At 35.4% G+C, this 19690-nt stretch overlaps 1 protein-coding gene and 1 long non-coding RNA gene across 2 annotated transcripts; one reads left to right on the top strand and one right to left on the bottom strand.

Annotated features, from left to right (window-relative positions):
• Positions 1 to 5500: 5500 nt before the first annotated feature.
• Positions 5501 to 6474, bottom strand: LOC149647014 (uncharacterized). Its single transcript, XR_016371776.1, has 3 exons — positions 6261 to 6474; positions 5984 to 6051; positions 5501 to 5905 (listed from the first exon to the last, which is right to left on the bottom strand). It is a non-coding gene; the product is annotated as an uncharacterized LOC149647014 (long non-coding RNA).
• Positions 6475 to 17686: 11212 nt separating this feature from the next.
• LOC149647013 (uncharacterized) lies at positions 17687 to 19299 on the top strand. The gene is made up of 2 exons (XM_089849819.1): positions 17687 to 18077; positions 18159 to 19299. Exons 1-2 carry the CDS (start codon positions 17774 to 17776, stop codon positions 18461 to 18463), a joined length of 609 nt encoding a protein of 202 aa, XP_089705945.1. The 5' UTR covers positions 17687 to 17773; the 3' UTR covers positions 18464 to 19299.
• The last annotated feature ends 391 nt before the right edge of the window (positions 19300 to 19690 follow it).

The following is a 19690-nucleotide window of genomic DNA, read 5'->3' as shown; positions in this document are numbered from 1 at the left end:
CGTACTTCCAACTTTTTAGACTTGGCCATTAAATTTAGCGTACAATTTCAAATCTATTCAAACACGTGAAATATTTTGTATCCAAAAACCCTTTATAAATGGATAACGAGTTAATTGATTTAATCAAAATTAACTCTAAATAAATTAATGTTATTTTATTTAACATTGAAATGAAATAAAATAAATTTGCAAATTAAAATTAACTCGTTACCCATTGAAGAATCCTACAATACTTAATTAAAACACTTCGTTATTTCCAATCAATCAATCAATCAATCAAGGGTTTTATTTTAGGTTATTTTTAATTAATTAAATAATAATAATATTTTGGTGCTTACAAGTATTTTTTAAATTTCTTTTGTAAATATAATTTTTAACGTTCCCTATTATTATTTTTTTATTTAGAGTGGTGATGGTTAATTGTGATACGAAATTTGTTAATTATTTTATTATAATCTTGCCTTTACATAGATGCGATATCTCCGCACATAAACAAATAAACAAATAAACATAAACATGAAAATAAAATACAAAAAAAAGGTGCCTGAAAAGTCAAGGACTTTTTTTTACAGCAAATGTTTAAAGTGTAAACAATTACGGCATAAAATATAAACATACGTAAAATTTAAAAAAAAAATAAATTTCAAGGAACTAGTCGTTTAAATAATATGTCAAATGGGTCACATAGATTTGGTGTTTATTTAATATTTGTTTTTTCCATTTTTTTTATTACAGAATTGTGCATGCATGCGGTATGTGTTTAATTGCTCATTAATTTTAAATTAAATTAAATTAAATTAAAATTTGTTTCGGTACCATGCAGAGGTTTTTTTTTAACGAGGCAGCTGATGTGTAAATTTTTTTTAAAGAAAATAATTGTATTTCAATAACCACAAAATATAGAAAAAAAAGCTAATTAACACATTCCTTAGGTGTAATTAATTAATTAAAAAAAATACAAAATGAATCTCTGATGTTGAAGAAACAAATGTATACTAAGCAATAGATAACAAAAACCATTAAGGTGTTATTAAGGTGGAAAATACGAGATGAAAATTCAATTACTTTTATTAATATTACTTGGATTAATATTTACTTCAATTTTAGAGATATGACCGGCCGTAAATTATCGGTAATTTACCAAATACCGCGTAAATTACCCATTTATATCTTACCGTAATTTTAGAATGGTAATTTACCAAATACCGCGTAAATTACCGATTTATATCTTACCGTAATTTTAAAATGATAATTTACCAAATACCGCGTAAATTACCGATTTATATCTTACCGTAATTTTACAATTACCGGTTATTACTAAATTACGGCGATAATAAGCCTGTTAAAACATAAAATATTATAAATTACGGTAATTTTTGTAATTTCAAAATTTTAATCGGTAATTTACCCGGTAAATTAACAAAATTTTAATCGGTAATTTACCCGGTAAATTACCATTTTCAAAAATTATGGTAATTTCACATCTCTAGGCGCTGGGTACGTAACTTAGGCTTGATCTGTGTAATTCTACCTGATCCTAATTGCTAGTAATTTTAATTTGCCGATTTTTAAGTTTCCATCCTTTCTCATTATTAGTCTTCGGTGATTTTAGAAGTATTATATTTTCTAGCCCGGTAAAATCATCTTTAGAAAACTATTAAGCGTTAGATAAGTTATCGTAACGTGCTAAGTTATTAACAAAATGTACTAAATATCCCTAGATAACCAAAATTCTTACTAAATTACCAAAATTCTTACTAAATTACCAAAATATGGTAATTAAAATTAAAATCGATTATCGTAATATGATAAATTACTATAGATTATTGCACTGTGTTAAGTTACCGCTATAAACAATGTAATTCATCCTAAAGGGCTGTAATTGAAGTTACCTTAAATTACTTCGAATTTAAAGTAAAATTAGCGAAAAAATTGAATTTTCACCTCTTAATTTTCATTAAATAACCCTTTTTGAAATCTACGCAAAAAACTAAATGGTTGTGGGTTTAAAAAGAATAATTTTTATGATACATTCCAAACAAAAAAAAAATATATTAATTAGTTTTACATAAAAAAAAAATAAATTCCATTTAAATAATTTTTAAATTTTTTCTTTCCAAAGGTTAAAAACGAAGCCTAAATTTTTAGTGACTCGCCAAATTAAAGGGTTAAAACATGTAAATAACGTTTAAAAGTGTCATCTTAATGCCTTAAGACAATCCTATTTCGAGATACCGTTATCGAGTTCATTGTTAAAACGTAACATTGAACTTCGAACAACGCGTGTCTCGGAGTGATGGGATTGTTCGAATTACATTGTATTATTAAATCATAAAAAACAAATTCCCATGGGGCAGATACAAACATTTTTTTTTCTGTTGTTAGGTTTTTTATTATTATTATTTTATTAACTTATTCTTGCGTTGTTTTATTTTTAATACGAAGCTACTTAGCTGGAAACGAAGAAGAATTTACGTTGTTTTTTTTTTTACTGGTTTCCCTCGTTACCCATGCCAGATTGTTGTTGAAAATAGAAATTAGATATTTTTGAACAGTATCCGATGATGTGAATACTTCAAAACGCACGTCCAACAAGTATTTTTTATTTTAAAATTTTTATCAAATCTTAAGGGATAATTTATTACGACAGCGTTAGTTTTTTAGAGTATCTTTAACCCTTTAAAGGGACTGCGAAGTGGACATCGGCTTTTGGGTTAAAATTATTTGAAATGCGTCACAGGCACCACGTTTTTACACACACGCCGATGCCCACTTTACAGCCCCTTTAAAGGGACTGCGAGGTAGGCATCGGCTTTTGGATAAAAATTATTTGAAATACGTCACAGGCACCACGTTTTTACACACACGCCGATGCCCTCTTTACAGCCCTTTAAAGGGACTACGAGGTAAGCATCGGCTTTTGGGTACAATTATTTGAAATACGTCACAGGCATCACGTGGCACCAAGATACAAAGACTCTTCATGGAGTGGGATTAAACATCTAGTCCTCGTTTTTCGCCGGATTGCAGCGCCAATTCCCTGGAGTGGTAATAAAACTAAGCTGCTTTGAACCACGCCCCTCAGCGGTCACGTGCCTCTGACGTATTTCAAACAATTTTTACACACCCGCCGATGCCTACTTTAGAGCCCCTTTAAACTAAATATTCAAATTTGGCATGAGACATCAAGATTTCCTATTTCCAAATGTGATTTGATAAATATTTTAATATATTTTGGTTTACGCTCATGATAAAAATTACTTGTTGACGCGTTTCAGAGATGGCGCTGTATGTTACGTAAGAACGACTGAAATGTACTAGCTGAGCCATTGAAAGTTGTTATTTTTCTATTTCATTTAGATCTGGGACTAATTTAAATAGTAAAACCAATTAATTTTATGGACCCATTAATTTTAGTACAATATTTCAAAATTTTTGTTTAAAGTTCTGTTTTTTTTTTTCCTATTTGTTGCTTTTTCCCCCAACCAAAATTTTCAAATCAATAGTAAACTCAATTTGTTAAAGAAAACAATTAATATTCAAGAATTAATAATTTTGATCAAATTAACGCGTTAATGGCGACTAATTCGGTGGTTATTTTTAAATTAAAATTTTAGTGTGAAAATAATTGAACGCGACGCTAGTAGCTAGAAAAAATGGAGCTTAGTAATTTAAGAAACTTTTAGAGACGTTTTGATTTGTCGGATATTTAGAATAGAATATTGTAAAAGACATTGATAAAACGATAATAGATCATACGGAAAATTATAAAAGAAAACTAAAAAAAAGCTATGCACATTTAAGTAAATCTATTTCGCAACTGCCCATTCATGCATTGGTAAAACGAATTTATTGGACAAATAAAATAACGTTTTTAATTTTGTCTTCCGCAGTCGTCTATCGATGCAAAAAAAAATGGTTTGATCGAATGAAAAAGTGTTTCATTTCTACTTAAAAAAAAACTGAAAATAGCGTGTATTAACTTGACTGTACAGAAAAACAAACTCAGTAAATAATTTTCTTTCACATTGTGTTTCATTTCATTTTGATGCATCTATTTTCTTTTCTTACGCTTGGTTTTCACTGTCGGAAAGGAAAGCGTTGGCCAATAGGCTGTAGTTTTTCAAAAATGCGTTAATTTCTAGTGCCGTACTTCCAGGAGTAAAACTAATAATGCATTTACTATCGACCCCTGTAGAACTTCTACCAGCTGGTGTACGAAACCTACAAATATTATGAATGTAGAAGCTTGTGAGTATAGATGTTTATTAAGCAATCCCTATTTAACGACTGAATGCAGGGTTCATATAACTTTTGGAAAACCGATTTCCCTGAGTTTTCCACTTTTTTCCAGATATATTTCCCTGAGTTTTCCAGGTTTTTCCCATTTCCCAGATGCCGTGAGTGACGTAGCAAGGAGAAAAACCCTCAAAAAAATCTTCTCCGCAAATTTATTTTTGCCCCCAAATTTCAAGTTTTCAAAGTATTTTTCTGAGTTTTCCAGGGTTTTTTCCATACATTTCCTGGGTTTTTCCATAAACTTCCTTGAGTTTCCCAGGTTTTTTTAAATATAATTAGTAATAACAGACGGAGTGGTTTTGTAGATTACCCCTTACTTCTCTCAGCCTGTGAAAATTCCACCAATCCCGTTACACCAGTAGGGGTAAGTGGTTTGATTTAACAGACGCTACAAAACTAATGGCTGCGCAGAAATCCACGTTTTCAGGACTAATTAAACGCTAATAATTTTTTTCATATAATATTTTTGCTTTTATACATAGATAAAGGCCGTTCTTTTAAGGTATGATGTTATGTTACCTAACTTTTCCTTTAAAAGATTTCACCTTGAGGGGGCTAGATATTTTAATACCCCTCCCATTTTTCCGAGATAATGTACTTTCCTTCTAACTTCATTAGTTACCCTTACGAAAATAATGGGTCTTCATTTAGGAGCAGTTTAGACCAATTGCTTTTTTCACGTTGTTAAGAGGTTTAAGACCTCTTGTAGACATCTAGAATACTTCTATTTGAGGTCTTTTAGAAGTATTCTAGACGTCTAGAAGAGGTCTTAAACCTCTTAATAATTTGCACCTGCGCGAAACCATTTTTAGTCTGATTTTAAGATGGTCTACAGACCTCTGTTTAGAATAGCCCTGTTAAAAGTATGGTTAGAAGATGTCCCTGAGAGGTCTGATTGGAAGATGCTCTGTAGAAGTCTGAATATTAGATGCTCAGCAGAAGTCTGAATAAAGATGCTCTGGAGAAGTCTGAATAGAAGATGTTCTCGAGAAGTCTGAATGGAAGATGTTCTGTAGAGGTCTGAATAGAAGATGTTCTCGAGAAGTCTGAATGGAAGATGTTCTCGAGAAGTCTGAATAGAAGATGTTCTGTAGAGGTCTGAATAGAAGATGTTCTCGAGAAGTCTGAATGGAAGATGTTCTCGAGAAGTCTGAATAGAAGATGTTCTGTAGAGGTCTGAATAGAAGATGTTCTCGAGAAGTCTGAATGGAAGATGTTCTCGAGAAGCCTGAATGGAAGATGTTCTCGAGAAGCCTGATTGGAAGATGTTCTCGAGAAGCCTGATTGGAAGATGTTCTCGAGAAGCCTGATTGGAAGATGTTCTCGAGAAGCCTGATTGGAAGATGTTCTCGAGAAGCCTGATTGGAAGATGTTCTCGAGAAGCCTGATTGGAAGATGCTCTCGAGACGTCTGATTAGAGGATAAATTCAAGTCGTCTGATGTTTAAGAGAAATTCGGGCTGAGTCACGGAATAAACGTATATAATATTTTTTCAATCATCACAATTAGTTTAAGTATTTTAGGTATTTTTATTTAAATGATAATGTCTTCGTGCACATTTCCTTCAATGTCACTCTTCATTTGAATCATCTGCTCTGCTGCATGGCTACAATAATCGGAATTATTTCACTATCATTTAAAACTTAGAACACCATAGAAGAATAAATCTTTTTTTTAGATTTACCATTTTTCGTTGTTTATAGTCTCAATTAAGTTGGCCATTTCAGATATTTCAGGCGTCGTTGGTAAAATCTATAAATATTTACATGCCACAAATAGAATATTAAGTATACTTTTCCCTGTTTACTATTAAAACAGCATAAAATATTTACTTGGTACAATTTAGTCAAACGATGCAGGTTTAGTATGCAAATTAATCCGATGATACCTGACAGATCTTTTAAAAACGGATATATGGAAGCGTGAAAAAACCGTGATGTACATAACCGACAGGCTCTCACCCGACTGTGGCTCGATGCTCGAACGTTCATTTCCCGCCTTTTTATTATACTTCCACGCATGCGTCAGGCTGTTTCTAGGCTAGAAACCTCTTATTTTTAGACCTTCTCACGCTTTCATGTTTTTTCCTTTGACCTTCTACAGTCTGCATGTTCATTTCCCGCCTTTTTCTTACACAACCTGGCTGTTTCTAGGCTAAAAACCTCTTATTTTTGGAACTTAAAGGAAAGCGCGGCTCCGTTGATGCCCCTTATAGATGGCTTTTCTGCTACACAGTGACTAAGCTTGCTGAAGGCTAGTTAAACCAAAGGCAGGAACCAATGGGAACTAGTGCATTAGGTCTGATTGGTTCCTGCCTTTGGCAAGGTAAAATTTGTGTGCAGAAGATTAGCCAGAATGCTAGGGGTAATCATGGAGCCGCGCTTTCCTTTAAGCAAAAAGTCTCAAGCTTTAATTTCTAGACCTACAGTCTGCCCTTTTAAAGGTACTTATTTTAGAAATTTTAAACTGTTCGAACGGAAAACTTATACGAGTTTAACGCTGCTAAGAATGAAAAGAAATAACTGTTTCATTGCATACCAAAATAGCGACGGTGGCTTAGATTAAGGATAAATTATTTCTTTCTTAAACACGAACCCCCCCCCCTCTTCAACCGAACCCCAGAATATTTTGCTATTGTTAAGAAACTGATAGTTGATGATTGCTTTACAACGGAGACCTAGCCTTCTTAAATCGACATCCCATAAAAATGGTTGTTTACACTAGAAATGATGGCACAGAAATAATTTCTGTCAATAATATTAATTCGCATCAGACTTCTGTTTGGGTTGGGGATGATATTTTTCTAAATGACATTGTTAAGATCATGAATAAACATAGACGTCTGAAAATGTAGATCATGATTTTCTGCGTCTATAACGACTTGCAGCTTACGACGTTATCCTTAACCCTGAGCATAAGCGTCTATAAGACTGCTTAAACATCTTAATATTAGACCGGACTGAAAAACGTACCTCTTGGAAAGAGGTAGAATTAAAACCTCTAAGTTGGTCTACAAGGGCAACAGATTTTAGGTGTCTTCTTTAACCCTGAACATAGGCGTCTTTAAGACGTCTTAAATATCTTAATGTTAGACCGGACTGAAGAACCTCTTGGAAAGAGGAAGAATGAAAATCTCAAAGTGGTCTACAAGAGCAACAGAATTTAGATGTCATCCTTAACCATGAAAATAGGCGTCCTTAAGACGTCTTAAACATCTTATCTTAGACCGGACTGAAGAAACTCTTCAAAAGAGGAAAAAAGTAGGACCTCTATGTTGGTCTACAAGAGCAACAGAATTTAGATGTCATCCTTAATCATGAAAATAGGCGTCTTTAAGACTTCTTTAAACATCTTATCTTAGACCGGACTGAAGAACCTCTTCGAAAGAGGAAAAAGTAGGACCTCTATGTTGGTCTACAAGGGCAACCGTTTTAAGATGTCATCTTTAATCCTGAACATAGGCGACTTTAAGACGTCTAAACATCTTAAAGGAAAGCGCGGCTCCATGATTACCCCTAGCATTCTGGCTAATCTTCTGCACACAAATTTTACCTTGCCAAAGGCAGGAACCAATCAGACCTAATGCACTAGTTCCCATTGGTTCCTGCCTTTGGTTTAACTAGCCTTCAGCAAGCTTAGTCACTGTGTAGCAGAAAAGCCATCTATAAGGGGCATCAACGGAGCCGCGCTTTCCTTTAATGTTAGACCGGACTGAAGAACCTCTTGGAAAGAGGAAGAATGTAGACCTCTAAGTTGGTCTATAAGGGCAACCGTTTTTAGATGTCATCTTTAACCCTGAACATGGGCGTCTTTAAGGCGACTAAACATCTTAATGTTAGACCGGACTGAAGAACCTCTTGGAAAGAGGAAGAATGAAGACCTCTAAGTTGGTCTACAAGGGCAACCGATTTTAGATGTCATCTTTAACACTGAACATAGGCGTCTTTAAAACGTCTAAACATCTTAATGTTAGACCGGACTGAAGAACCTCTTGGAAAGAGGAAGAATGAAGACCTCTAAGTTGGTCTATAAGGGCAACCGTTTTTAGATGTCATCTTTAACCCTGAACATGGGCGTCTTTAAGGCGTCTAAACATCTTAATGTTAGACCGGACTGAAGAACCTCTTGGAAAGAGGAAGAATGAAGACCTCTAAGTTGGTCTACAAGGGCAACCGATTTTAGATGTCATCTTTAACACTGAACATAGGCGTCTTTAAAACGTCTAAACATCTTAATGTTAGACCGGACTGAAGAACCTCTTGGAAAGAGGAAGAATGAAGACCTCTAAGTTGGTCTACAAGGGCAACCGATTTTAGATGTCATCTTTAACACTGAACATAGGCGTCTTTAAAACGTCTAAACATCTTAATGTTAGACCGGACTGAAGAACATCTTGGAAAGAGGAAGAATGAAGACCTCTAAGTTGGTCTACAAGGGCAACCGATTTTAGATGTCATCTTTAACACTGAACATAGGCGTCTTTAAAACGTCTAAACATCTTAATGTTAGACCGGACTGAAGAACCTCTTGGAAAGAGGAAGAATGAAGACCTCTAAGTTGGTCTATAAGGGCAATCGATTTTAGATGTCATCTTTAACCCTGAACATGGGCGTCTTTAAGACGTCTTAAGCATCTTAATGTTAGACTGGACTAAAGAACCTCTTGGAAAAAGGAAAAAGTAGGACCTCTATGTTGGTCTGTAATTTAGGGAATCCAGAATTGCTCTTGGCTAAGACCGTGCAAAGACGTATCATAAGCCTAAAATGGATCTTAAGTAAGACCATCTTAAAACTAAAGCTAAATAGAGGTCTTATAATAGCCTAAAATAAACCTTCGATCATCCCTATTTTTAACTTAGACTAATCAAGAACAAAATAAGACTTCTTTTAGTGTTTAAAGTGCAAGAATAGACCATGTTTAGACCGATTTATTTTCGTAAGGGTAATTTAAGTATGAAGGAGTTGTCTCTCTTAAATGAGACTAGGTTCATTGGAAAAATAAATTTAATTAGATTAATTATTGTAAATTTTAAAAGATTTCACCGTGAGGGGACGATACATACCCTTTTTTTACTACCTCTCCCATGTATTTCGGGTTTTTCAACTTTTTCTCCATTTTTCATTAAATTTAATTTGTTATGTTCAATTTTTCTTTTTAAATTTCTCAATGCATATTTTAGCCATATCGTAGTATACGATAGGCTCTTAGTTTGACCCGAGCCGTCCGTAGTAGTAGTAGTAGTAGTGGCCGGGGTTGTCGCTTCGTTATCGTCAGATTTTAGCTTAAAAGGAACTTTATATTACCACAACCCACCCATAGGGGTTACTGGGCCCGGTTAGAGATTTAATTTTAATTAAAATTTTTTCAGGTCAGATCCGGGAATCGAACCCGGGTCGCTGGCGTAGAAGACAGTCATTCTACCAATGATCCATAGAGACTTGATAGAAACCTCGAGTTTTTTATTATTTATTCTTATCTCTAAAATGTCGGGTTGATGTGGGGTGGGGTACCTCTTAATATGTGGGGTCGGAAACTTTTGAATTTTTATCTGTGGGGTCGGATACTTATGAATTTGAATGCTTGGGGTTTTTATATTTATTTTCTTTTTATGTATGTGCTAATTAAATAGATAACGATTTTCCCCGTTTCCTACCGCGCTCCTCATGTGTTTCGTTCTCGTTCGGTAGCTATCGTCATGTATGTTATGTTTGACTGGAACGTTTTGGCGGTTAATTCAAATGTGGGTTTAGATAGAGCTAACATAGTGTTAAATGAGCGTTATGCGTTTGATCATTTTAGCATTGCTAAAGGTAATTCGAGGGGATAATCACTAAAATGCGTAATCACTATAACTAAACTTTCTCTTTCAAAAGTTTCTGGGCATAAGTCCTTGTTAGAAATTTATAAGATGCGATAAGTGTGCATCGGCATAAGTCTATGTTGTAAACTCATCGAGGGGATTATTACTAAAACTATCTGTTCTTCGATTCGCCGGAATATTAGAATTACAGCATAAGTAAATTTATACGGTTATAATTTAATCACTGTTTAGAGTAGGGAATCGAGGGGCTATTCACTCTGATTTTATGCACGGTAAATCATTTAAGCATTGAAAAAGATAGCGCTATTCACTCATTAGGGTAAGGTATAGAGGGGTTATCCACTCATTAGGGTAGGGTATAGAGGGGCTATTCACTCGTACGATATGGCTACTATTACGAGCCCTTGGGCCGTCTTGTCAGTTTTAGCCGTTGAGTTCTTAAACCAAAATTTTATTTTTCACTAGTCTGGAAGCAATTTTGACCATTTTCCCGTCGCCAGTCCAGCAAAATATTTGGTTCTACTTTCTGTTCATATCGTCTGCTACGTTGTGGCAAATCGACGGCGGTAGTAAAAGCTATAAATCCCAATGATAAATCCTCCAACGCGTAAACCCCAAACAATCAAATGTGTCGAGGAAAATAACTAAAGTCTAACTAAAATGTCAGTTGAAAAACATTCCTCAACCCATAAAATGAGGCGGCTGAGAATGAATCCTGAATTTCGAAAGAAAGAGAATGAACGAAAACGGTTACTATACGCCGCTAAGAAAAAGGCTTTGATGAAGTTTGTAGCAATGAATACGACGAACCAGCAAATTTGCACTTCGAAAAATGCCAATGACGCGTCGAACAGTTTGCCTGAGGTTAAAATAGAAGATCGAGATGGTAGTCGGTCGAATTGCACTTGGAGAAGTGACACGTCAGCCTCATGTAGTTTGCCTGACGTTAAATTAGAAAATCAAGATACAACTCAATCAAATTGCACTTGGAGAAGTGATACTTCGAGTAAATTGCCGAATGTTACCTTACAAGATAAAGAGACTAATGAAAGCAATTGCACTTTGAGAAGTGAGACGTCCAATAGTTTGCCTGACGTTAATTCGCAAGGTCAAGATGCTAATCAGATACACGGTCGTAAGTCAAAGGGACAGCGTGACGCTGAACGTCGAAGAGAAAGACGGCGTAATAACCCTAATTATCGTGAAATGGAAAAGCTGCGTGACAACATGACTCGAAGAATACGTAGGGAGAAACGGCGCAGTGACCCTAGTTATTTTAATATGGAACAGCTGCATGACAACTTAAGTCGAAAACGGCGGCGACAAAATCAAATGTAACGAGAGAGAACAAGCTGCTGAAAGATTACGTTGTCAACGTTTGCATTTAAATATGTTAGGACTAGAGTCCAATTTTCCAGTACTCGCGAGTCCTCGAGTCCAATTTTCCAGTGCTCGCGAGTTCTCGAGTCTATTTTTCCAGTTCTAGCGAGTCCTCCAAAAACTCAAAAATTGTTAATCGAGTCCAATGCGAGTCCAAAAATTTTTACTGAGTCTTATGAGTCTAAATTAAAAATAGCCACTTATTTACTTACGATCGTGTAGCTTGCTTTAGTTGACCCCTCGCGAAGAAGAAATACACTTGCCCAACAAAAATAGTTACCCATTTAAGTACCCTACCATACTTAATCACTTTTTAATTTAAACTTCGTTATTTCCAATCAATCAAGGGTTTTATTTTAGGTTATTATTATTTTAGGTGCCTCTGACGTATTTCAAATAATTTTTACCCTCCCGCCGATGCCACTTTACATCCCCTTTAAACCATAAGTTTATAACTTCTAAACTTATGTTAAACTAAATAATCAAATTTAAAAATTCTGATTTAGCATGAGGCATCAAAATTTCCTATTTCCAAATGTGATTTGATAAATATTTTGATTTATTTTGGTTTACGCTCATGATAAAAATTACTTGTTGACGCGTTTCAGAGATGGCGCTGTATGTTACCTGAGAACGACTGAAATGTACTAGCTGAGCCATTGAAAGTAGTTATTTTGCTATTTCACTTAGATCTGGGACTAATTTAGTACTATAAATAGTAAAACCAATTAATTTTATGGACCCTTTAATTTTAGTACAATATTTCAAGTTCTATTATTTTCTATTTGTTGCTTTTTCCCCCCAACCAAAATTTTCAAATCAACTGTAAACTCAATTTGTTAAAAAAAAAAACAATTAATGTTCAGGAATTAATAATTTTGATCAAATTAAAGCATTAAAGCCGACAATTCGGTGGTTATTTTTTAAATTAAAATTTTAGTGTGAAAATAATTGAACGCGACGCTAGTAGCTAGAAAAAACATGGAGCTTAGTAATTTAAGAAACTTTTAGAGACGTTTTGATTTGTCGGATATTTAGAATAGAATATTGTAAAAGACATTGATAAAACGATAATAGATCATACGGAAAATTATAAAAGAAAACTAAAAAAAAAAAAAGCTATGCACATTTAGAATAGAATAGAATAGAATAGAATAGATTTTTAATGTGGATCAAAACAATACAGAGGTATCAGCTAGTTGAGCCACACGAGTCAAGTTTGCGAATGATAAAATAATTGAAATACAAAAAAAAAAAAAAAAAAAATCTGTAAGAGTCAAAGTCGAGTCGAGTCGAAGGATTATATTAAATTGTTATTAGGGACTGCGACTGACATGTAAAATGGTCATTTAAGACCTGATAAAATAATTTTATTATTTTGCAATTTTGTAATAGTATTGAGGTCATTTTGAAAGCCAAATTTGTTATAATTGTCCATCAGTCTATTAATAGTTCGTAAGGTTTTAGTTCTAATATAGAATAGGTTTCTACGTCTTGACCATAAGTTGGTTGTGTTTAAGTTTAGGCATTCTAAAAGCTCTGTACAAATTATCTTATAAGTGAATAGTCTATGTAAAAATTTTATATCGATTTTGACAAGGGTAACGCGGGCGGAGTTTAGACCCAGGGATGAAAGGTTATTGTAATAATCATCGGAGAGCTTATGATTGCTAAAACATTTGTATAGGTGAGTAAATTTGCGAAACACAGTCTCAATTTTACCGATATTAGTAGCACAAGTGTCGTTGTAGATCACTGAACCGTACGTTAAGACAGATTTGACTAGTGTGTTAAACAGAGTAAGAAAGCAGTGTTTCGAACGTAGTAAGCGTGTGATGCGATAGGAGGCGCCCAGTATCCTTTTTGCCTTGGCAACTGTTTGAGTGATATGCTCTTGATACAGTAACTTTCTGTCGAAGTGAACACCTAGGTCCTTGACAGTGTCGACGCGACTAAGTGGAACGCCGTCTATGGTGTAGTTAAAGGAAATTGGTGTGAGTTTTTTAGTGTAGGTCATAACAACGGTTTTTTCGGCGTTAATCGGAATATTATTTTTGGTACACCATGAATGGAGGGAATCTAGATCCTGTTGTAAGGAAGTGCAGTCGGATATAGTTCGAATGTTTTGTGCAAGTTTATGATCGTCGGCCAACTGAAGTACTTTGGCGTTCTTAACGCCAGATAGGATGTCATAAATGTATACGTTAAACAACAAGGGGCCCAGGGATGAACCCTGGGGAACTCCGCATTTGACACCGAAGTGAACGTTCGTCAACTCATTGTTACATTTGATGTAATTAACACGGTTGGATAAGTAATCCTTGCACCAGCGCAAGATGGAACCGGAAAGACCATGGTACTCCAATTTCTGGATAAGACGGGGGTGCGATACCCTGTCAAAGGCTTTTGATAGGTCTATATATACAGTGTCAACTTGGCCGCGGTTAGTGACCAAGGGATCAACATAGTTAACGAATGACATAAGGTTCGTTTCGACGGAGCGGCCTTTTACGAAACCGTGCTGGCTTTCGGGTATATGGGGTTTAAACCAATTGTAGAGATGACGTTCCATAGTGAAGTCAAAGACCATGGCGAGAGACGTCAGGACGGATATTGGTCGATAGTTCTTCGGGTCACCTTTGAAACCTTTCTTATGTATGGGTGATAATATGGCCGTTTTCCAGGCGGCTGGAAATACCCCAGAGGACAATGATAGATTGAAGATGAAGGAAAGTGGTTTGATTAGAAGGTCGCTGCAGCCTTTAAGTAGAAAATTGGGTATGCCGTCATACCCCGATGATGTGTTAGGTTTGAGTTTTTTAATGGATCGAGTAACGTCGTCATCGGTTATATGAAGTTTAAAGAAGTTATTCACTAGGGGATTGTCACTGATAGGTGTATCAGTTGTGCATGTGTCGATGGCGACGTTGGAAAAGATACTAGCGAATTCTTGCGCGATTAAATTGTTATCGGTAAGTGTCGTGTCGTTTTTAACTAACGTAATCGTTTGACGTTGATTTTTCCTTCGGCGGTTGACATATTCCCAAAATACCTTAGGGTTTCTACTGACAGAGCCCGATATGTGGTTAGTGTAAGTTGATTTGTCGCGATAGATTAGGCGTTTGGTTAAGGTACGTTGAAGTCGAAAGTTGATGGTCGCAGCGCTGCCAGGCGAGAGCTTCATTTTGCGGTGAAGATATTTTTTCTTTTTAAGAGCTTTAATGGTGTCTTCGGCAAACCAGTGTGGATAGGCCTGGGTGGTTTTATTACTCGGCACGCGAGAGGCTTTAATAGTTTTTTTGGGAACGGCATGGTCCAGAGCGGATAGTAATTTTTGTGTGAAAATATCGATGCAATCATTCACATCAGTACTGGAGTATAAGGAGAACCAGTCCAAAGAAGCGACGAACTGGTAAAGACTAAGATAGTCACCTTTTTTATAATCGTAGAATGTGCCAGGGGTTTTAAGAGCGTAATCGAGGTTGCCATAATATGTGATGCAGAATGCGGGATGATACGGATCTATATTGACTACAGGGCAGCAGCTTTCGACAGTTGTACTATAATTATTAACCAGACATAGATCTAGAAGATTACCCTGTACATTTTTTACATTATTAATTTGGAATAAGTTGAAATGATTTAAAAGGTCAATAAGGAATTCAGCCTTTTGTTTGGTATAGAAGGCGCAACGATTGACAGAAAACTGCGACCAGTCAACCTTGGCAACGTTAAAGTCGCCCAAAAATATTAAGTCGCCATCAAAAGACGATAGTTTAGACTTTAAAAATGTTGCTAATTGTTCGTATTTAATGACGGGTGTATTGGGGCACAAGTATATGTTCCCCAGTAAAAGTTTACGATTATCAGGTAAGAAAAATTCGAGCCAAACAGCTTCGTAGTCTAATTCTAAGTCAGTCCTTCTAAGACACTTTAAGTCACGTGAAATCGCGATGAGTGCACCACCGCCGTGCGTGTCTCTGTCAGATCTATGTACGATATAGGTGTTGGGAAATAGTTCGGTATCGAAGTCACCGGGACTCAGGAATGTTTCGGTGAAACAGTAAATAGGAAAATTAAAGGAAATAACACTTTCAAAAATATCGTCGGCCTTTGTCTTTGTGCCTCGAGTATTTTGGTAAAATATTTTAAGTAAATCTATTTCGCAACTGCCCATTCATGCATTGGTAAAACGAATTTATTGGACAAATAAAGTAACGTTTTAATTTTGTCTTCCGCAATCGTCTATCGATGCAAAAAAAAATGGTTTGATCGAATGAAAAAGTGTTTCATTTCTACTTAAAAAAAACTGAAAATAGCGTGTATTAACTTGACTGTACAGAAAAACAAACTCAGTAAATAATTTTCTTTCACATTGTGTTTCATTTCATTTTGATGCATTTGTTTTCTTTTCTTACGCTTGGTTTTCACTGTTTGAAAGGAAAGCGTTGGCCAATAGGAATCAACGAATGCGTGACGTTATAAATAATTATTTTTGGTTATAGGCTTGGTTTTGGTTAACTTTCGACATGTTTTATTCGACGCCATTTTTTTAATTGAAGGCGTTTGTGTTGTATAGTTAACTAATTTGTTTGATTTAATCCTTATTTATATGATAAAAGCGAACGTTTTTACAAAGACCATGAAGTCTTCGAAAATCTATTGGTTTCTATTGGTGCATTTTCAACATAAACTTTAAGCCTTGGTCCACATCGATTAACTAACGCTAAGGATTGTTCACTAACAGTGTTTCCCATGTAATACTGTCGCCAACTACATGTTGCGAATCATTCCTTGATTCCCCTCTTCATTTCCTCAATTTTTTGGACCAAAACGGATGTAGATATAGCGCCATCTCTAGGCAACATAAATCGGTTTTGTGGATTTTAAAGATGGCGGCTTCTAATTTAGGCTGGATTTTAATTTTGACGTTATAGGACACGTGATATTTGGTCTAATTTTCATATAACTGCCTGTTAGGGAATGTAGCTACGGCTAGGAGGCGTTTGGAACACGCATGCTTTATCTTTTAGGGGGAGCAAACAATCCCTAGCGTTAGTTAATCCATGGTCTCCACGAGCCCGCGCTATTCATATTTCAAGTTTCACTACGGTTTGCTGCCGTTTTATATGCGGCATTGTTTTTACCGCATTCGTGAATTTTGTCGACTGTCACGAATCGTAACGCTGTCAATTATTAAAGCGTGCGGAATTTACCAATATTTAAATGTGTTCAAAAATGGACGCGTAGTTTTTCGAAAAGTGCGCCAAATTTGTAGTGCCGAACTTGCAGGGGTAACTAATAATGTATTTACTATCGAACCCTGTAGAACTTCTACCTGCAATACACCGGTGTACGAAACCTACAAATATTAGGAATGTAGAAGCTTGTGAGTTTGGATGTTTATTAAGCAATCCCGATTTAACGACTGAATGCAGGGTTCATATAACTTTTGGAAAACCGATTTCCCTGAGTTTTCCAGGTTTTTCCCATATATTTCCCTGAGTTTTCCAGGCTTTTTTTCCATACATTTCCTGGGTTTTTCCATAAACTTCCTTGAGTTTCCCAGGTCTTTTAATAATAATTAGTAATAACAGACGGAGTGGTTTTTTAGATTACCCCTTACTTCTCTCAGCCTGTGAAAATTCCACCAATTCCGTTACACCAATAGGGGTAAGTGGTTCGATTTAACAAACGCCACTAAACTAATGGCCGCGCAGAAATCCACGTTTTTAAGACTAATTAAACGCTAATCATTTTTTTAATATTTTTGCTTTTATACATAGAAAAAGGCCGTCCCTTTAAGGTATGATGTCATGTTACCTACTTTTCCTTTAAAAGATTTCACCTTGAGGGGGGCGAGATATTTTTACCCCCTCCCATTTTTCCGAGATAATGTACTTTCCTTCTAACTTCATTAGTTGATTTAAATATGAAGGAGTTGTCTCTCTTAAATGAAATTAGGTTCATTGGAAAGATAAATTTAATTCGATTAATTATTGTAAATTTATCATAAATTTCTCAATGCATTTTTCAGTTAAAGCCGTTGAGTTCTAAAACGAACATTTTTTTTCATTAGTCTGGAAGCAATTTTGACAATTTTACCGTCGCGAGTCCAGCAAAATATTTGGTTTCTTTTTTTTGTTCATATCGTCTGCTACGTTCTGGCAAATCGACGGCGGTAGTAAAAGCTATAAGCCTCAAACGCGTAAACCCCATTACCCCAAACAATCAAATGTGTCAACCGAGGAAAATAACTGAAATATAACTAAAATGTCAGTTGAAAACGATTCCCCAGCCCATAGAATGAGGCGGCTGAGAATGAATCCTGAATTTCGAAAGAAAGAGAATGAACGAAGACGGTTACTATACGCCGCTAAGAAAAACGCTTTGATGAAGTTTGTAGCAATGAATACGACGAACCAGCAAATTTGCACTTCGAAAAATGCCAATGACGCGTCGAACAGTTTGCCTGAGGTTAAAATAGAAGATCGAGATGGTAGTCACTCGAATTGCACTTGGAGAAGTGACACGTCAGCCTCATTTAGTTTGCCTGACGTTAAATTAGAAAATCAAGGTGCAACTCAATCAAATTGCACTTGGACAAGTGACAAGTCAGCCTCATTTAGTTTGCCTGACGTTAAACTAGAAAATCAAGATACAACTCAATCAAATTGCACTTGGAGAAGTGATACTTCGAGTAAATTGCCGAATGTTACCCTACAAGAAAAAGAGACTAATGAAAGAAATTGCACTTTGAGAAGTGGCACGTCAAATAGTTTGCCTGAAATTAAATTACAAGGTCAAGATACAAATCAATCTAATTGCACTTGGAGAAGTGACACTTCGATTATATTGCCATATGTTACCTTACAATATATAGAGACTAATGAAAGCAATTGCACTTTGAGAAGTGACGCGTCCAATAGTTTTGTTGTTATATGTGTGTGGTTTAGAGATTAAATAAACTCGTTCTCGACTTAGAAAAATATTTAATAAAAAGAAGATAGGGCTTTTACATCTACTTCGATGTGTTTACAAAAAGACTCTACTACGCAGTTAGGAGAAAAGAATTTACATCCTTTCTATACTATCTACGCGCCACCTAGTGACTACCATTGTTACTAAACGCTATGTCAATGTATAGGCAAAATACACATACCAATAATCTCCCCCACTTTGACATACCGTTTACTCTATATACAACTACATAATAAGAATAAACACAAAAAAATAGTTAACACAAACATATTTTAACGCAATCTAAGTAAACTGATAAGGTTTAAAAAGTTAATCTTATGTAATGCCTTGGTAAAGATGTCAGCAACATTCATTTTTGACTGCACATACTTCAGATTAAATAAACCATCTTCATAATGTTCTTTCACGAAATGATATTTTATGTCAATATGTTTTGATCGTTGTGTTTCCGCTGCATTCTTCGTATAAAATATCGCTGATTCGTTATCACAAAAAAAAGTTGGTTTTTCGATGTTTAAGTGAAATGCGGTTTTGAGTTCATTCAGAATAGGCGATAGCCATAAAAGTTCTTTGACTGCTTCTGTGAGTGCTATGTATTCTGCATGCATTGTTGATAGTGTGACTGTTTTTGTTTAACTGATCTCCAAGATATAGGAGATGATCCCAAGTAGCATATGTATCCTGATGTTGATACTCTTGAATCTGTGTCAGTTGCCCAATCACTGTCCGAGTAGAGGGTCAATGTTGGTCCTTTTTCTTTGTGATATCGTAATTTGTAGTCTTTGGTAGTTATGATATAACGAGTTAATTGACAAAGACGTTACCAGTGAGTATATCCAGGATTAGAACTGAATTGTGATAATGCTGTTATGGCATATGATATGTCTGGACGCGTCCTTTGCGCCAGAAATAAAAGTGATCCAATGAGTTCTCTATACGGATATTGTTTCATTTCTTCTTGTTCCTTTGATGAATCAACCGGGCATTCATTTCTTGATAGTTTTGCACTCGGAATTAAGGGTAATGATACCGGGATTTCACTGGTGATTTTGAATCTTTTGGCGATGTCTTCGATAAATTGACCTTGATGTAATGTTAAACCATCCGTTGTTTCTTCTACTTGAACTCCTAATAGTTTCTGAAGAGGGCCAAGAAACTTTACTTCATAGACTGTTGCTAATTGGTTATATAATTTTTGTATAATCTTGT

This window comes from Phalangium opilio, unplaced genomic scaffold (genome assembly GCF_054372755.1).
Source record: "Phalangium opilio isolate 3A_F unplaced genomic scaffold, DU_Popi_V2 ptg000089l_1, whole genome shotgun sequence".
Classification (NCBI taxonomy): Eukaryota; Metazoa; Arthropoda; class Arachnida; order Opiliones; family Phalangiidae; genus Phalangium; species Phalangium opilio.
This window is presented reverse-complemented; position numbering and strand designations above follow the sequence as displayed.